Source organism: Suncus etruscus, chromosome 15 (assembly GCF_024139225.1).
Source record: "Suncus etruscus isolate mSunEtr1 chromosome 15, mSunEtr1.pri.cur, whole genome shotgun sequence".
Taxonomy (NCBI): Eukaryota; Metazoa; Chordata; class Mammalia; order Eulipotyphla; family Soricidae; genus Suncus; species Suncus etruscus.
In genome coordinates this window covers 33,039,874-33,064,930 of record NC_064862.1, presented here as the reverse complement: position 1 = coordinate 33,064,930, position 25,057 = coordinate 33,039,874, and the positions used below count along the sequence as shown (strand labels likewise).

The 25,057-nt window shown below is 41.1% G+C and overlaps 1 protein-coding gene across 3 annotated transcripts in view; it reads left to right on the top strand.

Annotated features, from left to right (window-relative positions):
• Positions 1-25,057, top strand: part of MTMR3 (myotubularin related protein 3) — a 151,299-nt gene that overhangs the window by 121,696 nt on the left and 4,546 nt on the right. The window contains exons 9-19 of one of the 3 annotated variants that reach the window (XM_049788766.1): positions 639-752; positions 4,392-4,597; positions 5,823-5,954; positions 7,130-7,241; positions 13,132-13,327; positions 14,357-14,542; positions 18,815-18,985; positions 20,685-20,830; positions 21,732-23,148; positions 24,287-24,397; positions 24,834-24,922. In XM_049788766.1, coding sequence (XP_049644723.1) covers positions 639-752; positions 4,392-4,597; positions 5,823-5,954; positions 7,130-7,241; positions 13,132-13,327; positions 14,357-14,542; positions 18,815-18,985; positions 20,685-20,830; positions 21,732-23,148; positions 24,287-24,397; positions 24,834-24,922 — 2,880 coding nt within the window. The remainder of the gene's footprint in view (positions 1-638; positions 753-4,391; positions 4,598-5,822; positions 5,955-7,129; positions 7,242-13,131; positions 13,328-14,356; positions 14,543-18,814; positions 18,986-20,684; positions 20,831-21,731; positions 23,149-24,286; positions 24,398-24,833; positions 24,923-25,057) is intronic. The other 2 variants (XM_049788764.1, XM_049788765.1) reach the window with 2 other exon arrangements.

Genomic DNA, 25,057 nt, shown 5'->3' with positions numbered 1-25,057 from the left:
CTTGCTTTTTCTGTGTATAATTAGTTCTATAGTTTGTTTTATAGAAAATACAATTAATACTTACTCACATTGCTAGCTTAGCCCAATATAATTATGTGGGCAGTTGGGCAGGCTTGTCTACATACCCATGGGCTATACTTATTACCTATAACTATATATATATATATTATATATATAATTTTTTTGGTACAAAAAAGTACAAGAGTTATATTCTATGGGAGTCTTGAGATTGTGTATTCTATGCCTTCTTCACATTGCTCCCCTATTCCCCTTAAGTAGACTGAAAGGTTTGGTAAATGTGACACAGTATGTGATCTGTGCATTTGCATAGTTAGAAGTCACTACATATTCTAGTTGAAACTAGGGAATGTGCCTTTCAACTCTCCCTATTTCATTAGGAGTCAATACTGCCAGATTCCCCAAAGTCAGCATCAATTTGGAATCCTGAAAAAATACCACTTGACATATATGTAAATATTCTTTAGGCAACCTGTTCTGTTTAGCAGGCTAAGAGACAAGTAAGCTCTTATTGCCTTTTAACCAGATTGGAAGTAACTTGATCCAACATCCTTATGCTGGCTCATCTTATGTCTGTCTCTTCTCTTTTTTTGCTCTCTCTTGCCTTTTAATGTTGCTAGACTATGTGGTAGCTATCCACAGGAGCTCATAGTGCCTGCCTGGATCACCGACAAAGAGCTAGAAAGTGTAGCAAGCTTCAGATCTTGGAAGCGGATCCCTGCTGTTGTCTATAGGTAAGTAAATTTGGCCAGACTCTACTTGGTTTGCCACACCCATTTTGGTTTGCCATCCATTGTGGTCTGCTGCCCCAATGATGCTACTGGGAAGTGAAAGGATCATTCAGGGAGCTTTTCTAATAAAAGTTCTCTGGGGGCTGGAGTGACAGTACAGTGCTTGCCTTGCACCTGGCCAACCCGTATTTGATACCTGCTATCCCATATGGTTCCCCGAGCACCAACAGGAGTGATTCCTGAGTGCAGAGCCATGAGTTACCCCAAACACTGCCAGGTGTGGGCGCCTCCTCCTCCATGTTTCCTGAACAAATAGAAATACGTATTGTTTAATTGGGATATACTTGATGGTGCTCATGGGCTACTGCCAGCTTGTGTTTGCATATTGATTCATAGATGCAAAACATGTGCTTCAGTCACAAGTATTTATTGCATGTAGAATGCTAGTTGATTGACACTGATTAGAAAAATTTAATAGAAAAGTCTTGATATTTTAAGAATATTCTGACATTTTGTAGGAAAAAAATGTGTTTTATTGCACTTAGCTTCAGATGTTGACCTTTGGATTAAGAAAGACAAGTTTTAGAAAGTGAGAATTTTCAGTACAGAGTTGAGTCATATATTGTCTTTGTGATTGAAACTTTGACATTTGGAAGAGTTCTCCTTTGAGGAGGCAGATAGAGAAGAAGCTTACTGAGTAGAAAGTCTCAGAAGTCAAAGGCAGGAGAGCCAAGGAAGGCACATTCTAAAAGATTATGATATGGTGAGGAACATGATTTTTGGTTTTGGTTTTGTTGATGCTGTCAATTGAACCCAGGTAAGGACAGATTTTGAAGTTTATTTTTTCTAACACCCCACTCTGCACTAAGCTTTTTAATAAATGTTAGTCTGTTTGTTATTAGTAAAATGGGAATGATGTTCTTACTTGCAGGTATGCTGTGGCATCTAAATATAAATTTATAAATACTTGATTTTCTTTAGCAATATCTAGAATTGATTTTATTTCCTATTTTTTTATAATTCAGAAAATAGTTCACTTCTCACTGTATCATAATACTTTTTATTTGAGGGGGACAATTATACCCAAGGGTGCTTGGGGGAGGAACACTGTGGTTCTGGTATTGTACCTGGGTTTCCCTAATGCAAAATTTGTATTTCTGCCCTTTGAGTCATCTGTCAGCCCCCCAAATAGTTCCATTTATTCTGGAACAGTTTCAAATGTGTTCTCCTTGTAATCACATTCTCCAGTTTCCCTTCAGTTTGTAGACTGTAAGGACTCTCTCGACTTGAATTTGATACAAGTCTGTAGTTTAGTTAGAAACTTATGCCATAAATATATTCATGGAAATATTGAGAGTTGTAGAATTCTCACTGAAGTCATCATCTTATTCACTTAGTGCACTAAAGGCAAATGCCAGAGTCCACCCTGAATAGAGATCGAAAAGTATTTGCTTTTGACCCAGTAGAACCCAGTTTCCAGTCTTAAGTTTTCATCACTATTGTTTCAGACTTCCTTGAAAAAGTAGGTCACCAGATTTAGCATAAAGATAGCATAGAAATTAGAAAGCAGTGAAAACTGAAAGGATTTATGAATCTTATCAATGACTGGGCCAACTCAACAGTACAGCAGCTAGCTGCTGCCTCTGGTCAGCAGCTGTATTAGATCAATAGCCACAGCATTTTTCAGGATTTGCTGACTGAAATCATGCAAATGAAGACATTTGTAGGGTTCACTGTCTTACGACGTCATTTTCAAATAAAGGGCTCTAGATGTATTTTCCCTGTTGGTAGAGAAGCCTCAAAATGCATGTTAAAACTTTCTTAAAATATGAAAATTATTTTCCTTCTGAAAATTATTCTGGGGCATGAATTAATAGAAATTTTCAAGTCTCTTTCTTTGAGATCATAGAAAAAATGTAAATAAATTTTTAATTCAAAGTTTTCATAGGACCTGCCTCTATTACAAATGAAAATTCTTCATGTAGTCCACATTAAATGAGAAAGACCCCTAGAAATTGACCTCTGATCCAGAGCATTGGTCTTACATCTGAGTTCCGAACTGTTGGCATGTAATTTAAGAACTTTGTAAGGAGCATGGAAATGTTTTCTGATTGGGGCTTGGGAAGATGCTCAAAGGGATGAAGCTTATGCTTTGCATGCAGGAGCCTTGCGTATGATCCCCAGCATCACATGGTTCCTGAGTACCCCTGCCTTTCTAGGCAATACACGATGTTTTTGGATTTTCTGTTTTGCCAGGGCAGTTGGCAAGTTTTTTTTGATCTTGAGGCAGTGAGCAGCAGTTATTTGATAGCACCATGCTGAATCAGTGCTTGATTAATGCTTTTTCCTACTGTGGTGAGAGTATGCTTAATTGGATTTGTTATTGAAGACATATACTGGTTTAATACAACAAGATGGTGCCAAGGGTGCCCATCTGTAGTGCAGTTCACAGTTCCTCCCTTTGTGTGTTGAGTGCTTTTAGTATTTCTAGTATTTATGGAACTTGCCTAATGCTAACTTAGGTAGTTTGGAGGACTGTGTCTCCATAAAAATGAATCACTTGGTATTTTTAGTAGGGGAGGACTCTTTCATTGTATGTTTTAATTGTTTCATTTTTTTCTTTGTTTATTAAAAGCATGATAGATACCTTATAGCTATGGTGTTTGATTTTCTTTTATATAGTGTATAGCATTTAAAGGAAGACTTGATAATTTAACTGCTTTGTTGGAATCTTAAGATTCCATCTTGGGGCTGGGCGGTGGCGCTAGAGGTAAGGTGCCTGCCTTGCCTGCGCTAGCCTTGGACGGACCGCGGTTCGATCCCCCGGCGTCCCATATGGTCCCCCAAGCCAGGAGCAACTTCTGAGCGCATAGCCAGGAGTAACCCCTGAGCGTTACCGGGTGTGGCCCGAAAACCAAAAAAAAAAAAAAAAGATTCCATCTGCCCTAAAATCCAAGACTAGGCTAAAGAGTGCCATCTACTGTTAATTTCTGGCAGAAACAGCTATTTTTTTTTTTCTAGTTTATTTTTATTCAGAAGAGAGCCAATTGAATGCTGTTTTGGTATTATGCAAGTACTTTCCAGTAGTTCACTCTGTCAGTGATGGTAGTTAAGTAGATGGTATAAGCAAAGTGGTTTTTCTTTTTTTCTTTTTTTTCTTTCTTTTTTTTGGGCCACACCCAGTGGTGCTCAGGGGTTACTCCTGGCTGTCTGCTCAGAAATAGCTCCTAGCAGGCACGGGGGACCATATGGGACGCCGGGATTCGAACCAACGACTTTTGGTCCTGGATCGGCTGCTTGCAAGGCAAACGCCACCGTGCTATATCTCCGGGCCCCAGATAAGGATTTCTAGCCCAAAAGTAAAAGTCTTGTTTTGAAAAAAAGCCCCCAAGTCACAAGGGTCATATGGGTAGTTGTTGTACTGGACTCTCAGAAGTCAGTGAGGAAACAGGTTTTCTGGTTTTCAGCATCTGCTATTACAGGCTATTCAGTTGTATCAAAAGGAGCCTTACACGTCATTAGTAAATAGCAAAATTGTATTTGTTGATTTTCACAAATTTCCCCAAAATTTAAAAATGTACTTTAATTACTTCATGTTTATTTATTTTCTCTAAGAGTACAGTTTTTTTGTTACCCACATAGGCACCAGAGCAATGGCGCTGTCATTGCTCGCTGTGGACAACCAGAAGTCAGCTGGTGGGGTTGGCGAAATGCCGACGATGAACACCTGGTACAGTCAGTAGCCAAAGCTTGTGCCTCTGACTCCAGATCATGTGGTAACAAGCCCTCAACTAGGAACAGTTCTCGAAACTTTCCCAATTCAGGAGACCTTTCTGATGTGGAGTTTGGTAAGGTGTTCTTCTTACTTGTAGATATTGAATAGCTTCTGAGAATCTTGAAATGATCTTTTCTTTATAAAACAATTTGTTCTAAGAGAGAGAACAAAGCTGTAGTGGATGGGATTGTTTTAGGAGTCATGGGTCTTCTTAGCAAAGTCTTGTTTTAAACATGTTTTAAGAGAATTCAGAGTGTTGCCTTTATTGTAATGATAAAATTTGTGATATATGTGATACAGGACATGATGTGATACAGGACATGATATCTAGTATGGGGAAAATATCAGGCTTCATTATGGGCAGGGGGTAGAGAGAAAGTGCAGTGAATAAGGTGGCTGACCTGGGTTTAGTCCACAGCACTGTGCTATGGCCCCGAGTACCATCAGGAATGATTCCTCAAGTACAGAGTCCTAAGCACAGCAGGGTATGGCCCTCCAATAAGAGAAAAAACAGTTAACAGAATATGAGGTATCAAAAATGGGCAATAACTGCTTGTATATGCTCTGGGAGTTGGTTTTGAAAAAAGATTTTTTGGGGGGGTTTTTTTTGGGTGGGCCACACCTGGTGATGCTCAGGGGTTACTCCTGTCTATGCACTCAGAAATCACTCCTGTTTGGGGGGACCATATGGGACGCCGGGGATCGAACTAAGGTTCCTTCCTGGGTCAGCCCTACCGCTGTGCTCTGGCCCCTGGAAAAAAATTTTTAATCAATTTTCTAAATGGGGGCTAACTATAAACTGAACAGAGAAATCCTATGAGCAAAAGCTATAGTGAAGTGAATGTCACTTTTTGCTTCCATAAGAATTTTTGTTGTTTGCTTGCTTTAAAGTTTTATGGTTTTTTTTTTTTTTTTTTTTTTTTTTTGTGGTTTTTGGGCCACACCCAGCAGTGCTCAGGGGAAACTCCTGGCTCCATGCTCAGAAATTGCTCCTGGCAGGCCCGGGGGACCATATGGGACTCCGGGATTTGAACTGATGACCTTCTGCATGAAAGGCAAACGCCTTACCTCCATGCTATCTCTCCGGCCCTAAAGTTTTATGTTTTAAGTGTAATATGTTTATGGTGCTTATTTTGCACAATTCTTGTAGAGGCGGGTTTATTTAAAAAATTTCCTCCCTGTGAGGGAAACTGGGGGGACACATTGGTAGAGGGAAGTGGATACTGGTGATGGGATTGGTGCTGAAATATTTAACATATGCTAAAACTCAACCATAAATAACTTTCTGATGTCCCTAGATTCTTCTCTGTCAAATGCTTCAGGAACAGAGACTTTAAGCATCCAACCACAGAAGCTTTTGATCTTGGATGCACGTTCCTATGCAGCAGCTGTGGCAAATCGAGCCAAAGGAGGGGGCTGTGAATGCCCAGGTGAGGTGCTACAGTGTTTTGTGACTCAACATTCTGTCCTTGTGAGCCTCCTGAATCCAGCACAGGCTCACTGGGACTAAATTCTCAATTAGAAATGAAGGGCAAATTATGTTCTTCAAGGCATCTTGCGAGAATCAGAGCTTTTCTTTGCAAATTAACACAGAATGTTATTTTCAGGGGAGAAAAGGAGGAGGAGGTACAGTGAAATCTGTACTATTTCTTCCCTAGTCTATTCTGAAAGTAAATGCCAGAAGGCCTGTTCTTGTTTGAAAATGTCTGCCTTAGTAACTCAATTTCTTAACCTTCTAAATGCCATTTATTGATTATCTCATCACTTGCTTCATAAAGAAACAGAAGGTTTCTAGTCAAAATCACTGAGGTGAGCTGAAATACCGGTATAAAGCTCTTACCTTTTATGTGACTAACCCCGGATTGATCTCTGGCACTGCATTTGGTCACCTGAGCACTGCCAGAAGTGAGCCCTGAGCACCTGGGCATGGCTCAAAACAAGAGATAGTTTTGTTTTTTTTTTTTTTTTTTTTTTTTTTTTTTTAATAATTTCAAATATTCAGGTTGGGAATTAAGCTACATTAGTGTTAAGAAAAATTGAAGTAGTGAATACAAAACTCTAGTTAAACATTTCTGTTATGACCAATAACACCCCAATTATTTGAATGTTCACTCTCTCCCGAAGAGGAACTAGGAACCTTTTGGTGCCTGTTGTGTGCTGGTGAGCCAGCCAGAGACACTATAAAAACTTCTTATTCAGATGCAATTTGGAAATTTAAAAGCAATGGTAGTAATGTGAAATTTGAATGAATTAATAAGTGCATTGTTTTGCCAGGTTCTTTCAAAAAGCATAACAGTGATGCAAGTTAGGTAAGACCCAAGAAGTAAACCTGGAATAAGATGGAATGTATAGTATGATCTTAAAGTAGTAGTTTATATTTTATGTCAGTATCTTCGTCACAAATATGACCTTTTTGAAAGCAGCTTAATTTCAAGTATTGTTTTTCTCTTAGAATAAAGGAATGGGATAATAGGCCAACATTATAGTTTCATTAGTCGGTAGCTGCATTGGGCTTGTTTTATAGCCAGTTTGCCTTTTTAAAAATTTGACCAAGTGGGCTTTAAATTCAACATACTTGTGTTCTTTTTATTGTTGTTCTCTCTAGAGTATTACCCGAACTGTGAAGTCGTATTTATGGGGATGGCAAATATTCATTCAATTCGAAGGAGTTTCCAATCTCTGCGATTATTGTGCACACAGATGCCAGATCCGGGAAAGTAAGACCAATGGCCTTGATTTAATTTGCACTGCTTAAAAAATAATTCACCCCAAAATGTTAGAGCAGTGTCTTTTATTTTATTTCTTTTTAATTTTCAGATTTGCTTTTAGTCTCTGTATTATCCTTTCTGCATTAGGAGCCTGGCAGTAGAAACTGGACATTGGGAGAAAAATCTCCCATTTACCTTCTGAAAATTAAAAAATTTGTAGCATAGAGCAGTTCTGAACCCTGAGAAGCACTGTCTTTTCGTTTATTTCCTGAGACTTCTCCCTTCTCTTTTATATTGTTTTTCGTCTAAAGTAATTTAATTCTTTGGTGCCAGAGCAGTAGCTTCATGGTAGAACACTTGTCTGACATATGTGAGATTCTGGGTTGGATTCCTCAACATTGTTGGAAACAGCCCTCCTTTTATCCTCAAAATAAAATGCATAGCAATATAATTCTTTGTTTTTTTAATGTCCTATAGTGATACTTGTCTGCTAGAACTAGGATGTTTTACTATGAACAGTCAATATTTATTTGTCGTGTTTTAAAAATGTTCTTTAAATTTACTATTAAGTCAGTTCCCTTTTCCTCTGATTTTTAACTGACCCCTCTGATTTACTAAGAACATTGGTATGATCTTTATTGCTTATTAAAAATGAATAGCTACCCAGCAATACTGCTCTTGGGAATATGAAAGGGCTGCAAAAAATAGTGCAGTAAAGGCATCTGCACTCAATATGTTCATTATAGTACTGTTCACAGTAGCCAGAATCTGGGAACATCCCAAGTGCCCAAGAACAAAAGAGAAAATAAAGATGCTATGGTACATTTACACAATGGAATACAACACAGCTATTAGAAAAAAATGAAGTCATGAAATGCTGATATGTGGATAGTTGCAGAGAATGTCATGCTGTGTGAAATGAGTCAGGGGTAGAAACAGACATAGAATTGTTACACTTGTTTGCAGGAGAATACTCAAAGACAATATAAATGAAGACCAGGAGGATTGGTCTTTATTGGAAAAGCTTGTCCCAAAAGAGAGGAGGGTGTTAGGTCAGAGAAGGGGTCAAGCAGGACAAGAACGGGGTACTGAAAGGAGATGAAGGAATATTCATGATACCCTTTTATTAACAGTATTGCAAAATATAGTGTCTAAAAAGAAAAAAGAAAAGTGTACCATGGAGGTATGCTGGAGGAAATGCGAACATTGGTGGAAAGAAGTAGACACTGTGATGGGATGGGTGCTTGAACATTGTACATCTGAAAAACACACGCCCCACACACACACACACACACCGACCACACATCATACCATTCCCCTGGTAATTTACAAGGTAAATTAAGAGGGAAGCACAGTCAAATACAGGCAGGCAAAAATTTATAAGCTTAAAAACTCCCATTTTGGGGCCAGAGTGATTGTGCAAGCATGCCAGCCCAGGACGGACCACGGTTCGATCTCCCGATGTCCCATATGGTCCCCCAAGCCAGGAGTGAGTTCTGAGCACATAGCCAGGAGTAACCCCTGAGAGTCACCGGTGTGGCTGAAAAACAAGAAAACAACAACAAAAGCTCCCATTTGGAGCTGGAGAGATAACATAGGTAGGTAGGGCGTTTGTCTTGCATGCAGAAGGATGGTGGTTCGAATCCCGGCATCCCATATGGTCCCCCAAGCCTGCAGGGGACAATTTCTGAGCATAGAGCCAGGAGTACCCCTGTGTGCTGCCAGGAGTGTCCCAAAAACTGAAGGGAGGGGAAGCTCCCATTTTATAACTTTAGGAAGCCAGAAATAATGCTAAAGAAGACAATTCTCTTTTCTGGTTGATGTGCAAGAGTCCATAAGGAACAGATCTCATGATTTTAATGTTTTTCCTTTGATTTGCTAAATCAGATGGCTGCCTAAACCACTTCTATTAACTCCTGATAACAAATTTTTTAATTTATCAAATTGGAAATCAGCTCAGAGGCAGAAGCTATTGTCTTTTTGAGAAATGTTTTTGCTTTGGGGAATTAACTACATGCATGGCTACACATTTCCAGAACTCTGTGAATAGCACTCTTCTTTTCTATAGATGTGGGGCATAAAAAGTTTAGATGAGGGTTAGGAGAATAAGTCATTTGGCTAAAGTAACATAATTACTGGTAGATCTCATGTTTATGTCATTGTGACTTTAATCAGTTGGCCTAATTACTATGGATTTGATGTTATGTCAATAAAATAAAAAGTGGGAGAAACTACCTGATCTCTAATATCTTCAATTTATTAAAAATATTTCCATAAGGTATTTTTAATAAAAACTCCAAAAAATGTAATTAGTTCTCTCTTGGCCCAAATGAGTATCTGTACATGTAAAGAAGTAATACATTACTCATATTTGGCAGCAAGTCATAATGCAGTACTGAGCCCTCCCTTAAGATAAAAAGCAACTATGACAGTAATGGAACCAGCTATAAGTAAACCTCAAATCTCTTGTTCAAGGCTGTGGAGGCTTAGGACAGTGGTGAATTTCTGCACCAGTTTGAGAAAAATACAGGTAAACTGGGAGTTTCCCACCTTCATTTTGCCTAACAGATATTTCACTGCAACTTCTGTAGTGGGTGGCCTCTTCAATGGATGGCCAGTTAATAGGTAAGAATAGTTCAGGCAGCCTTAAGAGAACCTTAACTAGAGTCTATTCTTTTGTCTTTCACTCCCCTTGCACACATCTGACCCTGGGTCCCTGGCATTCCATAGGATCCCCTCGAACCTACTAGGAGTGATTCCTGATCAGAGAGGAGTAAACCTTGAGCACAGCCAGGTGTGATTCCCCCAAAGAAACCCCACAAATTAGGAGGTATAAAATTGACATTTTTTTTCTTTTGGTTTTTGGGCCACACCCGGTGACGCTTAGGGGTTACTCCTGGCTCAACGCTCAGAAATCACTCCTCACTTAGGGGGGGGGGGCATTTGGGACACTGGGGGAATCAACCAGCGTTCGTCCTAGGTCAGTCGTGGACAAGGCAAATGCACTCCGGCTCAAAATTGATATTTTCAAATGAAATAATTGTCTTGTAGAAAATCCTATGGAATGTATAAAGCAGCTAATACTAGGAAGTGGGTTTAACAAAGACATGAGACAACAGGTTGATATGAAATATTCACTGAGATAAAAATTTGGGGATGAGAATAATAGCACAGCAGGTAGGGTGTTTGCCTTGCATGTGGCTGACCCGGGTTCAATCCTTGACATCCTATATGGTTTTGCCGGGGCAACCTCTGAGTGCCTCTGGTATGGGCCAAAGCTCCTTCTCTCAAAATTTGACAGCAAACACTTGGATATTAAAATTTGAATAGTTCCATTTACAGTAATATTAGCAACAGCTCATAAACTGACCACTAGAAAAATTTGTCTTTCACATTTAATTCTTTATTGTACTTCAGGTAATATGGTTACAATAGTATTGATGATCATGGTTTTAATGTACAAAGTTATTGCACTTTCACCACTGCAGAATTTCTCAAGATCTTCTACCATTCTTATATCACTTCAAGTCCACTTCTTTCTTTCCCCCTTTACTTGGCAATTTCAGTTTTGTCATCTATGGCCAAAGGTTTGTCATCACTTGACACTGTTTTCTTTCTTGTTGCCTGTATATACTACAGTATATATGTATATATGTCCTTCTCTTTGACTCATTCACTTAACCAGTTCCCATAATATAATGCCTACTAATTCCTTTCAAATTGTAATAAACTTTAAGATTTCTTACAGTAGTGTAGTATTCCATTGTGTATATATACCACCATTTCTTTATCTGTTCTTGGACATTTGAGTTGTTTTCATGTTTCATTACCATTGTACTGAGCACTGCAGTGAATGTATGTATGAATAGATTTCTCTCTTTTTGCTCTTTTTGAAACTTTTGGGCCACACCCAGCTCTGCTCAGGGATAACTCCTGGCTCTGCACTCAGAATTCACTCTTGGTGGGTTCAGGGGATGCCAAGGATTGAACTTGGGCCAGCTGCATCAAAAGCAAATGCCTACCTGCTGTACTATTGCTCTGGCCCTGTGCTGATGCTTTAGATGTACCTGAGAACAGTGTTTGTCCTTTGAGAATCTGTTCAGAGAGAATCTGTTAAAGAGAATTTGTTTTGAGATAATCCTTATAAAATCAGTGCTCATGTATTGCATTTTGTTGTCTACCTTCCTGGAAAAACCTTAGACTATTCCAAAGTGCACACTCGTCTTCAAAGATTAATAGATCTATAATAATTAGACTTGTCTTCTGAACAACATCTCAGAACCTTAAAAAATATTTATTTCCGTCTTTGACTCAATTTGAAAGAGTAGGTGATGGTCTTAATTACACACCTGATGAATTTTTGGAGAAAGTAGCTCTTTGTGGGGGCTGAGGAATGAAATCTGTGAGCATGCTCAAGAAACTAAATGTCCACAAAGTTTAAAAAAAGAAAAGTTTGATTAGCTTTTGATTGTGTCTGAGAGGTAAGATGGGATCTAGCACCTCCTGAAAGACTTCTAAAATGAACATAATTGTTTTTTTCTAGATCCTTGCTGAATCCAGCCTCTATTAATGGTCTATTAATTTTGGCATGCTTATTAGGGAAATGACCTAGCTAGTTACTTTAGAATGTTCTGTGGGAAAGAGCCCTACTTTTTTCTTTTTTCTTTTTTTCTTTTTTTTTGTTTTTGGGCCACACCCGGCGTTGCTCAGGGGTTACTCCTGGCTGTCTGCTCAGAAATAGCTCCTGGCAAGCTCGGGGGACCATATGGGATACAGGGATTAGAACCACCGTCCTTCTGCCAGCAAGCATCTTGCCTCCATGCTATCTCTCTGGCCCCATATCTACTTTTTTTTTTTTTTTTGGTTTTTGGGTCACACCCAGTGGTGCTCAGGGGTCACTCCTGGCTGTCTGCTCAGAAATAGCTCCTGGCAGGCACGGGGGACCAGATGGGACACCGGGATTCGAACCAACCACCTTTGGTCCTGGATCGGCTGCTTGCAAGGCAAACGCCGCTGTGCTATCTCTCCGGGCCCAAGAGCCCTACTTTTAAGTAATTTCCAGCTTTGTAAATGATGTATGAGAAACCATTAGTGTACCCTGATAATACTAATAATACCCTATAATACTGTGTGACTGTTGATGTACTAATTTATATGATCCTAATTAGTCAATTTAGTCAATAGATATTTAAGATTGGAGCAGTGATGGTGGTGGGCAAGAGGTCATTTTGTGTGCACCTTTTGCTTGTGGTATCTTGTTACCATTGTATTTATGAGTGTAGTTAAATGTTTTTGGAGTGGGGCCAGAGCAGTAGTTCAGTAAGTGAGGTGCTTTCCTTTCATGTAGCCAACATGGGTTCTATCCTATCATTCATATGGTCCCCCAAACCTACTAGGAGTGCAGAGGTAGGAGTAACCTCTGAGTACCTCTGGTAGTGACCCCCCCCAAAAAAAAAGGCAGAAAAGTTTGGACAAAGTTGCACATCATTAAACATATATAACTTCTGTTTTTACATATCAGAAACGGCAGCATTTCCTGCAGGAGAAGAGTCCAGAAAGAGCTACCTTTTTTTTTAAGAGCTACTTAAACTGGTTACATACCTATGTGGAATGAAAACTATTAAATAGGAATTATCTCTGAGATATTAGTCATAAGGCTTTTGCCTCAGGGAGATCCTATTAGGATCCTGTTTCTTAAAACTCCTTTATTGCATAGTAAAACTTGCATCTTATCCTAGCACCTGATTTATAAAGACAGAATTTTTCTGTTTTGGCAGTATTTACTTGGGAGGAGAAACCTTTGGGAATTGCTTTCTTAATTTGACAGGTGTTTGGCATGATACAATAAACTATAAGAAAAATTCATATTTTCTTACTAATTATGTTTTTCTTTTTATAGTTGGCTCTCAGCTCTTGAAAGTACAAAATGGCTTCATCATCTCTCTGTACTTCTGAAATCAGCCCTTTTGGTAGTACATGCGGTGGATCGTGACCAGCGACCAGTTCTAGCACACTGCTCAGATGGCTGGGACCGCACCCCTCAGATTGTGGCATTGGCTAAACTCTTGCTGGACCCTTATTACCGAACGATAGAGGTGAGAAGATGAGGAGAGAAAACTTCAGAGAGTTTTAACTATCAGTTTTATTTCTGATGATTAAGACTATAGGAGGTGAACTATGTTCTAAAGTGATTGTATGTTTACCTTAAGCTTAATTTGGAGGGTTGGGGGAAGAAGATAAGTACCACAATTCTTGTTGGTTGTTTTTCTTTTCTTTTTTTTTTCCTTCAGAATATTGAGAATACTGATAGGTTTTCCTTTGCAGTCTGTTTGGAAGAATTTTGACAATTTCAGGAAAATGAAGCTTGGATAATGGGATTTTGGCATGTTTATTAGGGAAATGACCTAGCTCAGGGGTGGCGAACAAGTTTGACACAAAGAGCCAAAATTTTAAACTGTGAGAGCCAGAGAGCCACACCACGCAGTGACCTGCCAAAACAGACACTCACACAAAAGCATATAATTTTAACAATAATATATTAAACACATACTGCATTTTGACATTTTGAGTGAGGGTCAAAATCCTGCAGTGATGGTGAGGCTGTGTTGCGTCCTCCACACTAAGAACTAGCGGACAGATGTGACACAACATGTGACACACGGGTCCTCCGCTCACTGGCCTGTGCAGTTGTTTTCGAGGGATGGGAGATGGATTGACGCAGCCTGGGGGCAGGACTCCACGCTCGGAGATCCCTCCTGAGAGGTCCCTCCTCAGAAGCAGCAGAACAAAATCCAAACTTAGCAAAGAGCCACAGTATACAAAATAATGATAAAAAGCAAAGAGCCGCATTCATTTTGGCTGGAAGCTGCATGTGACTCTAGAGCCGTGTGTTTGCCACCCCTGACCAAGCTGTTACCTTAGAATGTTCTGTGGGAAAGAGCCCTACTTTAAAGTAATTTCCTGCTTGGTAAATGATGTATGAGAAACCATCAGTGTATTCTAAAATATACATGAGTCTGGGATGATTTTGCAAATAAGAGTTTTATAAATGTGAAACTATAACATTGAAGTTAATTATAAAAAAAAGTGAGAAAAAAATTAGAAATAAGTGTACATTCCCACAGGGTTTCCAAGTCCTCGTAGAGATGGAGTGGCTAGACTTTGGCCACAAGTTTGCTGACCGCTGTGGTCATGGAGAGAACTCAGACGATCTCAACGAGCGTTGTCCAGTGTTCCTGCAGTGGCTTGACTGTGTTCATCAGCTTCAGAGGCAGTTTCCTTGCTCTTTTGAATTCAATGAAGCATTCCTTGTGAGTCTGGGCTTACGATTCTTCGTTTGGGGGGAATCTTGCAGATTCCTAAGAGTGTCAGTTTCTTTTGCTGAGTCATTTTTCACATAAAATTATAATCTTTTAAGAGTTTGGAGGTGGGGAAATAGTAAGGTGCTTACTTTGCACGCAGCCTACCTGGGTTCAAACCTCAGCATCCCGAATGGCTCCCTGAGCACCTCTCAGTCTGGCCCAACACCCCCCCCCCCATGTTTGTTAGTTAGGAATTGTTCTCCCCTTTTTTAAATTTAAAAACAGTGAATATATGTTTTTGTTTTTTTGGTGTTTGGTTCATACCCAGCAGCTCTCAGGGGTCACTACTAGCTCTATGCTCAGAAATCATCCCTGGCAGGCACAGGGGACCATCTGGGATGCTGGGATTTGAACCACCGTTCTTCTGCATGAAAGGCAAACGCCTTACCTCTATACTATCTCTCCGGCCCTGAACATATGTTTTTTTTCCCTCTTTTGTTTTGGACCATACCTAGTGATGCACTTGCAGCTCTCTATTTAGGAGCTGCTCTTGGTGATTTTTCTGTGGGATCATATTTGTTGCTGGGGATCAAACTCAGGCCTTCTATATGCAAAACATGCACTCAGCCCCATGAACTGTCAAGTGAAACCAGGTATACTAATTTAACATAAAGTCTTGTAGTTGTTTTAGAGTTAGTTTTTAAAAGACATGATACAAATGCTAACCTGCAGAGATAGACTAGAATGTCTTCACTTCCATCCATTTCACCCATTAATACTGCATCTGTTCAAGTTCCTCTGCTTCTCTCCTTTGATGAAGGATGTTGTATTGTTGCCCTCTGCTAGCTCCTCCCTCTACTTATGCACCTACTGCTTTGCTACTTTATGCCATGGCTTCGGTATTTATCTTCTGCCTTTTTATGTTGACATTTTCTTCTTTACAACTGTCAGTGTACAAATATGAATGTATGTAGTCAGAAATATAGTGCCTCCTATCTCATTAAAACCATTTCTCATGTACAGCCTGCTTTTGTTACCTCATTTCTCAGTTTCCCTTCATAGCAGCTTCAAGTTTTATGCATTTACTAACTCAAATTCCTCTCCCCATTCTATTTTAAATCTACTTCAGTCGGTATTATTCACTCCTCTTGCCACAACCACTTTGGTTAAGGTGACTGGTGACCTTCTTGTTGCTAATGAAATTATGACCTCTCAGGTTTTTTTGTTTTTTTGTTTTTGTTTTTGGCCCACACCCTGTGTTGCTCAGGAGTTACCCCTGGCTATGCCTTAGAAATCGATCCTAGCTTGGGGGGGACCATGTAGGACACCGGGGGATCGAACCACGGTCTGTCCTAGGCTAGCTGGGTAAGGCGATGCCTTACCCCTTGTGGCACTGCTCTGGCCCCGAGCTCTCAATTTTGTTCTCTGATTCATCTTTCAATTTTTTATAGTTTTTCTAGCATCTAGTATGTACCACGCCTACTCTGCTTTACTTCAACAGCTGAACATTCCTGTCTTCCTCACTGGTTTCCTCATCTCTATAGTGGAATACCATAACAGTTTATGTACGATTCAGGATTCAATTTACTGACTATATTTTCTTTCTAGGGATCTCTAGTTCAGTGTTTTTGAATTGTTATCTAAGACTTCCACATTCATATATCATCAGTTAGTCTTTTTCATGTATCTTCATACACACATAGACAATTGTGACTACTGAGTGTCTTCACTCAGAGGTATTTGAGGTATTTCAAACAACATGATCAAATTTTAGTTCTTTCAGTTGTGTGTATGTGTCATACCCAGCAGTGCTTAGGGGTTATTCTTGACTGCACTCAGGCATCACCTCCTATTATTACTTAGGGGGAGGCCATATGGGATGTTGGAAATTGAACTAGGCTTGGCGGCATGCAAGGCTTGTGCTTCACCCACTGTAGTATCTCTTTGGCCCCATCAAATTTTATTGTTGATTCTTCCTTTCCTCAACCCCAAAATTTGATCTTTCAGAAATTCCCATCTCATTAAATTATCGACTTAATTCTTAGGTTTATTTAGGGCAAAAGCTTACATGTCATCCTCAAGGCCAGGCTAGGGTGAGGGGGGAGCCTCCTTAGTTTTCTTCCTCCTACTCATTAAGTCAGAAGATTCTGCCTCTTGGCTTTTAGAGTACATTGAATTTCTTATTACTTTAAAATTAATAATTATATATAGATATATAAGATTAGGACTCGAGCAATAGCACAGTGGATAGAGCACTTGCCTTGAATGCTGCTGAAACAGGTTTGATCCTGGGTGTCTCATATGGTCCCCCAGTCCTCCAGGAGTGATCTTAGAGTGTAGAGCCAGTTGTAAGCCCTGAGCACCACCAGGTGTGAACCCAAAACAAAAAATAAAAGATAGGATTACTTACTGCTATCTCTTTTATTGCCATACAGATATGCACCATTGCTTTTACCTAGTTTCAAAGCCTCAATTCATTGTTTTTATTTTTTTTTTAAGTAAACAAGTTTAGGAGGGAAGGGAAGAGAAAGAAGGAGTGGGTAGAGACAAAATCATTATTTTGGTCTGTTTTGGGGCTACACCCAGCAGTGTTCAGGGGTTGGTTACTCTTGGCACTGCACTGAGAAATTCCTCCTGTCAATTTCGGGGACTATATGGGATGTCAGGAATCGAACCTGGGGTGGCTGTGTGCAAGGCAAATGTCCTATCTGCTGTGCTATCGCTCTGGCCTCCCAAAGAAGGATCTTATAGAGATTTCAAGAGAGAACATGGTTGTTTCAAGCCAGAGGACACATCCTAAGCAAACTATGCAGGCTATTTCCCTAGAATAGGGAAATGTGCTGTAGAGTAAGAAAGTGTGCATCAGGGTTGGAGCAATAGTACAGTGGGTGGGGTGCTTGTCTTGTGCACTGCTGACCCTGGTTCACTTCCCTAGCATCCCTTACAGTCCTCTACACCTCGCCAGGAGGGAATTCTGAACGCAGAGCCAGTAACCCCTGGGTGTGACCAAAAAAAAAAAAAAAAAGGTTGTGTGCATTTCAGGTAGTTTATTGCCCAGAGGAATCTTCTTTAAAATAACCCAGACCATATCACTTTTTGCTAAACAAAAACCTTCAAAGAAAGGCTAAGGAGGTTGTATAGTCTTTGTACATATTCTTTGAGGCTTTATGCTTACCTTCCATCACTGCGTGGCCCCAGGGAGACAGCATGCCCTTCTCTTCAAACCTCTCAAGACCACCAAAACTATAAAATTTTAACTTCATACAAATCCACAGCAGCCTTTTTTTTTTTTTTTTTTTTTTAAAGTTTTGGGCTGCATCTAGCAGTGCTTGGCAGGGCTGCTGAGTTGTAGTCAGAGGAAATTTTAGGTACCTGTATTGTTGGAGTCAGAAGTACAAAACTGAGGAGTTGGAGAATTTCTCTACCGACTCCACAGACCTGGACTGCTTGGGGCTTACCTCTGGCTCAGATATCACTCCTTGTGGTGTTTAGGGCACCATGCACACTGAACTATCTGCACCCAAAAACTACAGCTCTTAAAATGGCTTTCTGAGATCTCCCGGGTGTCCCCTACAAGCCTTATTTTCTGCCATTCTCCTTGTAAAATGTTCTTTAGTCCTGTTGCAGTGTATTTTTCAGAAATTGTAAATATGCTTTGACCATAAGACTTGCTTCAGCATTTCTTCTGCCCACCCCAACCTATCCTCATTCTCACATGACTTGCTTTCAACTTCTGTTACCTACTTCCCATACTACCCCATGTGTTCCTTGTCCCTCTTTTTCCTGCATTATTGTTTACATGCTCATCACCCCTTCTCTTGTGACTAGCCCAAAACTCTTATCAGGGCAGGATAGCTCTCTGATAATGGTGCAAATTCAGTACTCAGAAAGATATCTGGGACATATTAGATGCTCCTTAATATTTGTTGAATGAAAAGTAGAAATGTGTTCTTGGCTCAGACTTGAATTGCATATTGACTTCTTCACGAACTAAGTCATATATGTTCTTTTTCATGAAGTTAGCTCTTAATTGACTCAGGGTATTTAGGAAGCCAATAGGAGTGGGGTGCCAAGGTTCTGTCTTTACCCTTGACTCGGGTTCATGGGTTGAGATTAGTGCTCTGGAATTGGTGTTGCAATGAGACTGCTGACCCATGTTTTTTGGCTTCCCCATCCTTCTGAGTAGATAAAGATCTTTGAGGGAAGTGGAGTAAGACGACTTGTCTCATTTTTCCTTAATATCTACCTGTTGTTTGATTTTGCTTTATTGGATTCCCATAGGTGAAACTGGTGCAACATACTTATTCCTGCCTCTTTGGAACATTCCTGTGCAACAATGCCAAGGAGAGAGGCGAAAAGCATACTCAGGAACGGACATGTTCTGTGTGGTCACTGCTTCGGGCAGGGAATAAGGCCTTCAAAAACCTACTGTATTCCTCTCAATCAGAAGCCGTATGTATCCTTCAGCCTTTCTATTCTGGTCAATAAAAAAAAAATTGGGATGGTAACATGGGTACATTTTGGAGGAATTACTATTTTCTCAGAGCTTTTATTTATTTTTTTCTCAGAACTGGTTTTATTTTTTCCTTCCTTCTCTGTCCTAAGGAAGGCTTGTTTCCTGGTAATGCTTAGGTCTCTCTGTTCAACATGGTTTGGTTTATTGATCTTCTCTGTTTTGCTGCTTTAGACCACCTCTTTTTCTGGTACTTCTTCCAGAGCTTAATTTATTCCTACCTTGTTCTACTTGATGAATTGCAGAAGCACTTAAACTGTTTCAGAAGGAGCTGCCACCAGGGACCCAGCACCCTTCTAATGTCAAGGAAATGACATCCACTGTAGATTCTATTTCAAAGACAGAAAAAAAATGTGTGGCATTAGCACTTGTCTCTGTGTGATTCTTCTCACACAGAGAACTGGTGGGCCCCTCAAGACTTTCTCAGAGGAACACCTGTTAAGCAGAGAGAAGGAAGCACTTAAAATCTGTGTGTTAATTTGTGCTAATGCTCCTTTTGTCAGAATGTATCTTAAATTCTAATGATGTCAAAAGGCTGCCTGAGAATGGTTGTATTGCTTTGCTGGACTATTCATATGCTTCTTAACTACAAGGAAGTAATCTAAGGGAAGAGTGAATTTAACTGCTTCTTTCTCTCTGCTTTGCCAACTAGAGAAATAATACATGGAAAAATTATTTTCACATGATTAATTATGAAACAAATTTGACTTTGCCTAGTTTTTATATCAAAGAACAATTCTGTCTTTAGACAAAAATATCTTTTTTCTTTTGGACCCCAACTGTGCTTAGAGTTTACACCTGGCTCTGTACTCAGGGATCCCTCCTAGTATCCTCAGTTAAAACTGGGTCTGCTATATGAGTATATGCTATACTCATTGAACTGTCTCTGGCCTTAGATCAGAACATTAACTTTTTCCACTCACAAACCCTTCACTCAAGGGGAACATGGACAAGTGATGCCAGAAATACCTTTGAATTTGTGAAAGGGTCAATTTTGAATTGCTTTTTGGTTGTATATAAGAAAGCTTCCACTGTTGCAGATTTTTCATAACCCTCATTTTCTAACCCCCACAGTTTTAAGAAGCCAGGATCTAGATGAATGACTCACTTTCATAATGCAGCAAAAGCAAAAAAAAAAAAAAAATTAAGCTTATGAAACTCATTCATTCAGTAAATGTGGTCTAAGAAATAATTAGGCCTGAATTTTTAAAAATCCCAGATTTTAATTCCTACAGAGAGGCTCTTAGGTAAAAATTGTTGCCATACAAAACTCACCCATCCTGTAAATTGGCCCTCTTTGGAGAGATATGTTTGTATTCAGTGATAACTTCCTTTGTAATGCACACTTAACCAGTTGTGTTCATAGTATTTGTTTCTCACCTATCCCCCAACTCCTATTCCCCTTAATAGAAGACTCTCATTATATGAACCTGGTTGTTTGGTGCTAAAAAGCTACTTGATGTTGCCCAGAGGGCCAGCCAGTACCAAGGGTCAACCCAGAGTACTTGTGCTTGCAAAGCATGCTCTCTAACTTTTCAATCTATCTCTCTTATTTGGTACTTATTTTCCATTCATTTATTAGCTTTTCTAAAATACTTGTTGGGACTTGTTGGGAATTTATGTCCTCTCTCTTATCAGGTGCTATACCCTGTATGCCATGTGCGTAACCTGATGCTATGGAGTGCAGTGTACCTGCCCTGCCCATCCCCATCTACTCCTGTGGATGACAGCTGTGCACCATACCCAGCCCCTGGCAGCAGCTCTGATGACCCACCCCTCAGCCGGTGAGTCCATGGTTGATGCCAATGCCTCAAGTCCTCCAGGAATATTACCATGCTGGGAGCTGCTCAGGGGTGACCAGCAATCACATCAGTCTTATGTTTCTCAGGGAAGGTAAAAGGGTCTTTGGGTTGTATATGTGCCTCAGTTTTTGAAGTGGTCAAGAAATGAAGGTCCTCACTGATAAATGGCTCTGCGCATGCACCAAACCATTTTCTCAGAGAACAAACAAATCCTCAGAGTACTTTGTAGTCTAGCTTAGGGTTCAGCCATTGCTCTGTGCTACCTTTGTCATGATTTGTCATTTTGATCTTAAAAACAAATTCTATCAGATGATAAAGTTTAACTTTGCCACTTGTGAATTATCTGTATTAAGTTCATAAAGGTAATACATTTAAAACATTTTAATATAAGAAAAATCAGCATTGTTACATTTCTTTTGCTGCTGGTTGAGAAATAGCACTATCACGAAGAACATCTTTTTAAAAATATGATCTGTGGGGCTGGAGAGCTAGTAAAGCACTACTTGCCTTGAATGCAACTGAAGGAGTTGATCATAGTTTCTTGAACCTTACCAGGAGTGATCCCTGAGCACAGAGGCAAGAGTAAGCTCTCAGCACTGCCAGGCTTGTCTCCCCTGTCCTACCCAAATGACCCGTTTGCTATTAGCTTGTTTCATGTGTATTGAGTATGGGGCAGAGTGATTCAGGAGCAAGGGTTAGAGCTTCAGAGTTTTGAAGAACTCGCCTTCCTTTCTGTCAACCTGAGCTAGACTCTAGAGATGCTATGGCTTTTAAGTAGCCAATAGGGGCCCAATTACAAAACATCTAGTAAAACCTGCTTTCTCCTCCTTGCCTCTTAATAGCCTCAATTATTCTCCTTTTCACCCAAACTCCTTTCTTATAGGCTACCAAAGACTAGATCATTTGACAATCTGACCACAGTCTGCGACAACACGGTGCCTCTAACCAGCCGGCGCAGCAGTGACCCAAGCCTAAATGAGAAATGGCAGGAGCACCGGCGCTCTCTAGAATTGAGTAGTTTGGCTTGTTCTGGGGAAGAACCTTTCGATCCTGACACTCTAGGAAAGCCAACCAAGGTGCTGAGTGGTGCTGAGCTGTCCGTTGCAGCTGGAGTGGCCGAGGGGCAGATGGAGAACATTTTGCAAGAGGCCACCAAAGAGGAGAGTGCGATAGAGGATTCAACTCTGAAGGGGAATGTTGAGGCCCAGGAGGGCAAAGTGGAGACTCACTTTGAAAAGGAAAGCAAGGGGAAGAGCTCTGAGGGGCCAACTATTAGCTTGCATCAAGGAATGGAACTGGACGATGCTGCTCTTAGGAGCCATCCAGGCACTAGTCTGCCTCCATTCTCACAGGTTATTCCTGAGCAGCAGGGTGGGCACTGTATGCTTTCCAATTCTTTCCAGAAGCCCCACTGGGGAGAAAATGTCCAGGAAGTCCCTGAGGAGCAGTCTCGAGTAGGAGCCATCCCAGAAGACAGAGAGGAAGCAGTTGTTCCAGTGCTGGTAGATACAAAAGTTGGCTATAGTAGCTCATCGTCAAGTTCTCTGGTGCCCTTCCAAGTCCCACTTGAGACCAGAGGACCAAATGCAGACAGTTCTATGGAAATGTTATTGGAAGACAAGATAAAGTCAGAAAGTGGGCTCCAGGGCCATCATGGACCTTGCCTGATGAATAGTAGCAGGCTCAGTAGCAAGGATATGCTTCCCGAAACCATGGACCCCAAGCCTTCAGAGAGGAACCTGGCTGAAAGGCCCCAACTAGGATCTGTGGTACATAGGACTTCCCCTAGTGGCATCCAGAGCCCGACACATTTTCCTTGTGCCTTGCCTTTAGCTGAATGTAAAGAGGAGCTTGTATGCAATGGTGCCCCAGAAATGGAAAATAAGGCCTCAGAACTGCCCCCAGGGCTTAGCACCCTTCAGAAATACCCAACCCCCAATGGACACTGTGCCAATGGGGATACAGAGAGGAGCAAGGACTTGCTTAGCCGCCAGCTGTCTGGCACAAGCTGCAGCTCTACTCACTTACATTCGAGGAACTTGCACCACAAGTGGCTACATAGCCACTCGGGGAGGCCATCTGCAGCTGGCAGCCCTGACCAACCTTCCCGCAGCCACCTGGATGATGATGGCATGCCTGTGTATACAGACACCATCCAACAGCGCCTGCGTCAGATTGAGTCGGGCCACCAGCAGGAGGTTGAGACCTTGAAGAAACAAGTCCAGGAACTGAGGAGTCGCTTGGAGAGCCAATACCTGACCAGCTCCTTACGTTTCAACGGGGACTTTGGGGATGAAGTGGTGAGTGCACCATGCTGCCTCCTTATTGCCAACAAGACAAGGCACACTGAGGCTGGGTTTCCATTGAGCCCAGTGGTGATTGGCGCAGGTTTCTGAAAAGAACGGAAAGGTTAAGATACACTGTTGAGAGGGACGAAGGTCAGTCTCAGTTGTGTTGCTGGCAGGTGTCTTCTCTGCCTTGCTTACCTTTCTCAGGTGTCCTGAGACAAACAGTCTTCAGACCGTTTGAATAAGGAAAGGAGTACTAGCTACAGAGTTGATCTAATCCGAAGAGGATTCAGTGTCTTACACTGAACTCCTCCTAAGCAGAATGACATTAACAGGGTAGTGTCCATTATTCCTGTCAAATTATGATGCCTATAGATAGTGGCTAGTACACCATTAGTGTCCCCAAACAGAGACTATATATTAAAGGTTTTGATATTTGTAAATAGATGATTCTTCTCACTCTGTAGCAAGTGATGGCAGTAGAAATTATGGAGGAAGGGTGAGATTGGTTTCTAGTATTGTTAATTTAACCTTTCAGATCCTAAGGCCAGAAATGGGGGTACCTGAGGGAAGGTTGGCTAGATGTAACATACTTTCCTTACTGGGTGATTCTAAGGTACTTAAGTAAAAGTACAAGCACAAGCCTGGTCTCTGAAGTAGTCAGCATACATTAAAGGTGACTTCATCCAATGACTTTCACACTAACTTCTCCTTTTTCTTTCCTACTAATGATGGTTTCTCACTTTCCCAAAGAGTCCTTAAAAGAAAAGTAGGGATGTCCAAAGAACTCCATGTTAAATTTTTCTAGATTTGGATTGGATGGACAGGCAGTTCTCACTTCTTCCCAATCACTTTGCCTCATTTCGTTCCTGAAATTTAAAATTCTGTGTTTCATGTCAGAGTCATTGTACACAGCCTTAGCCCTGTGTATCTATCTCTCTTCCAGCTGAGCCTGACTCTTTCTCTGTTCTTGGAGAGACTTGCCTTCTCCAAGGTTAATACACCTAAAATTCAGCTAATGCACCTACAGATTCAGCATCCTATAGGTCCACCCAGTGGAACAAACCAAGTCCTTTGTTCTATTTCTACTTTTTTTTCTTCTGAGAGGAGACCAGGTTCATTTTGTTCAGCTGTGTTTGTTTGCCAACAGACTTCAATCCCTGACTTGGAAAGCAATCTGGATCAGAACTGTTTGTCTCGCTGCAGCACAGAGATTTTCTCTGAAGCCAGCTGGGAGCAGGTGGATAAACAGGACACAGAGGTACAGGCTCAGCCCCTGTTCTTAGTGCCATCATGCAACTCTGGCAGTTCTTGGCCCCCCTGTCCCTTCCCACGCCCCTGGCCAAGGAATGACCTTGTAATTCACCTAGCCTTGAGCCTGTGAATCTCCTTGCCTGTGAAAACCCACCAAACCCAGACTTTCTGAGCCAGGGAGTCTCAGTAAATTGGCCTTTAGCTCTCATAGCAATCCAGGATGCTGCCGTCTGCCACTTTATCTCACAGGAACCTTGAGTCCCTTCCAAGGAAACGATTTGGACACCTTTCTTGTACTGCTGACTTCAGACCTGCTGGGCTAGTGCCATTGAAGCCAGAGCAGTCCTTGTGATTTGCTGCCCCATCCCCTACCCCATCAAGGCTCTGTTGCTCCAGCTAGATGTGCCTCTCCCACCACTAATCTGGTTCCATCTGTTTTACAGATGACCCGTTGGCTTCCTGATCATCTGGCTGCCCACTGTTATGCTTGTGACAGCGCCTTCTGGCTCGCCAGCAGGAAACACCACTGCAGGTGCAATTCAGGGTGTGGTGGGGTCCACTGGGATGTGAATGCTGAGACTTGGCCCCCTAGAGTCTACAAATTGGAAGGATGAAAAGATTGGATTGGCAGTGTTCTGGGGCAGATGATGGGGATCCTTGGGATCCC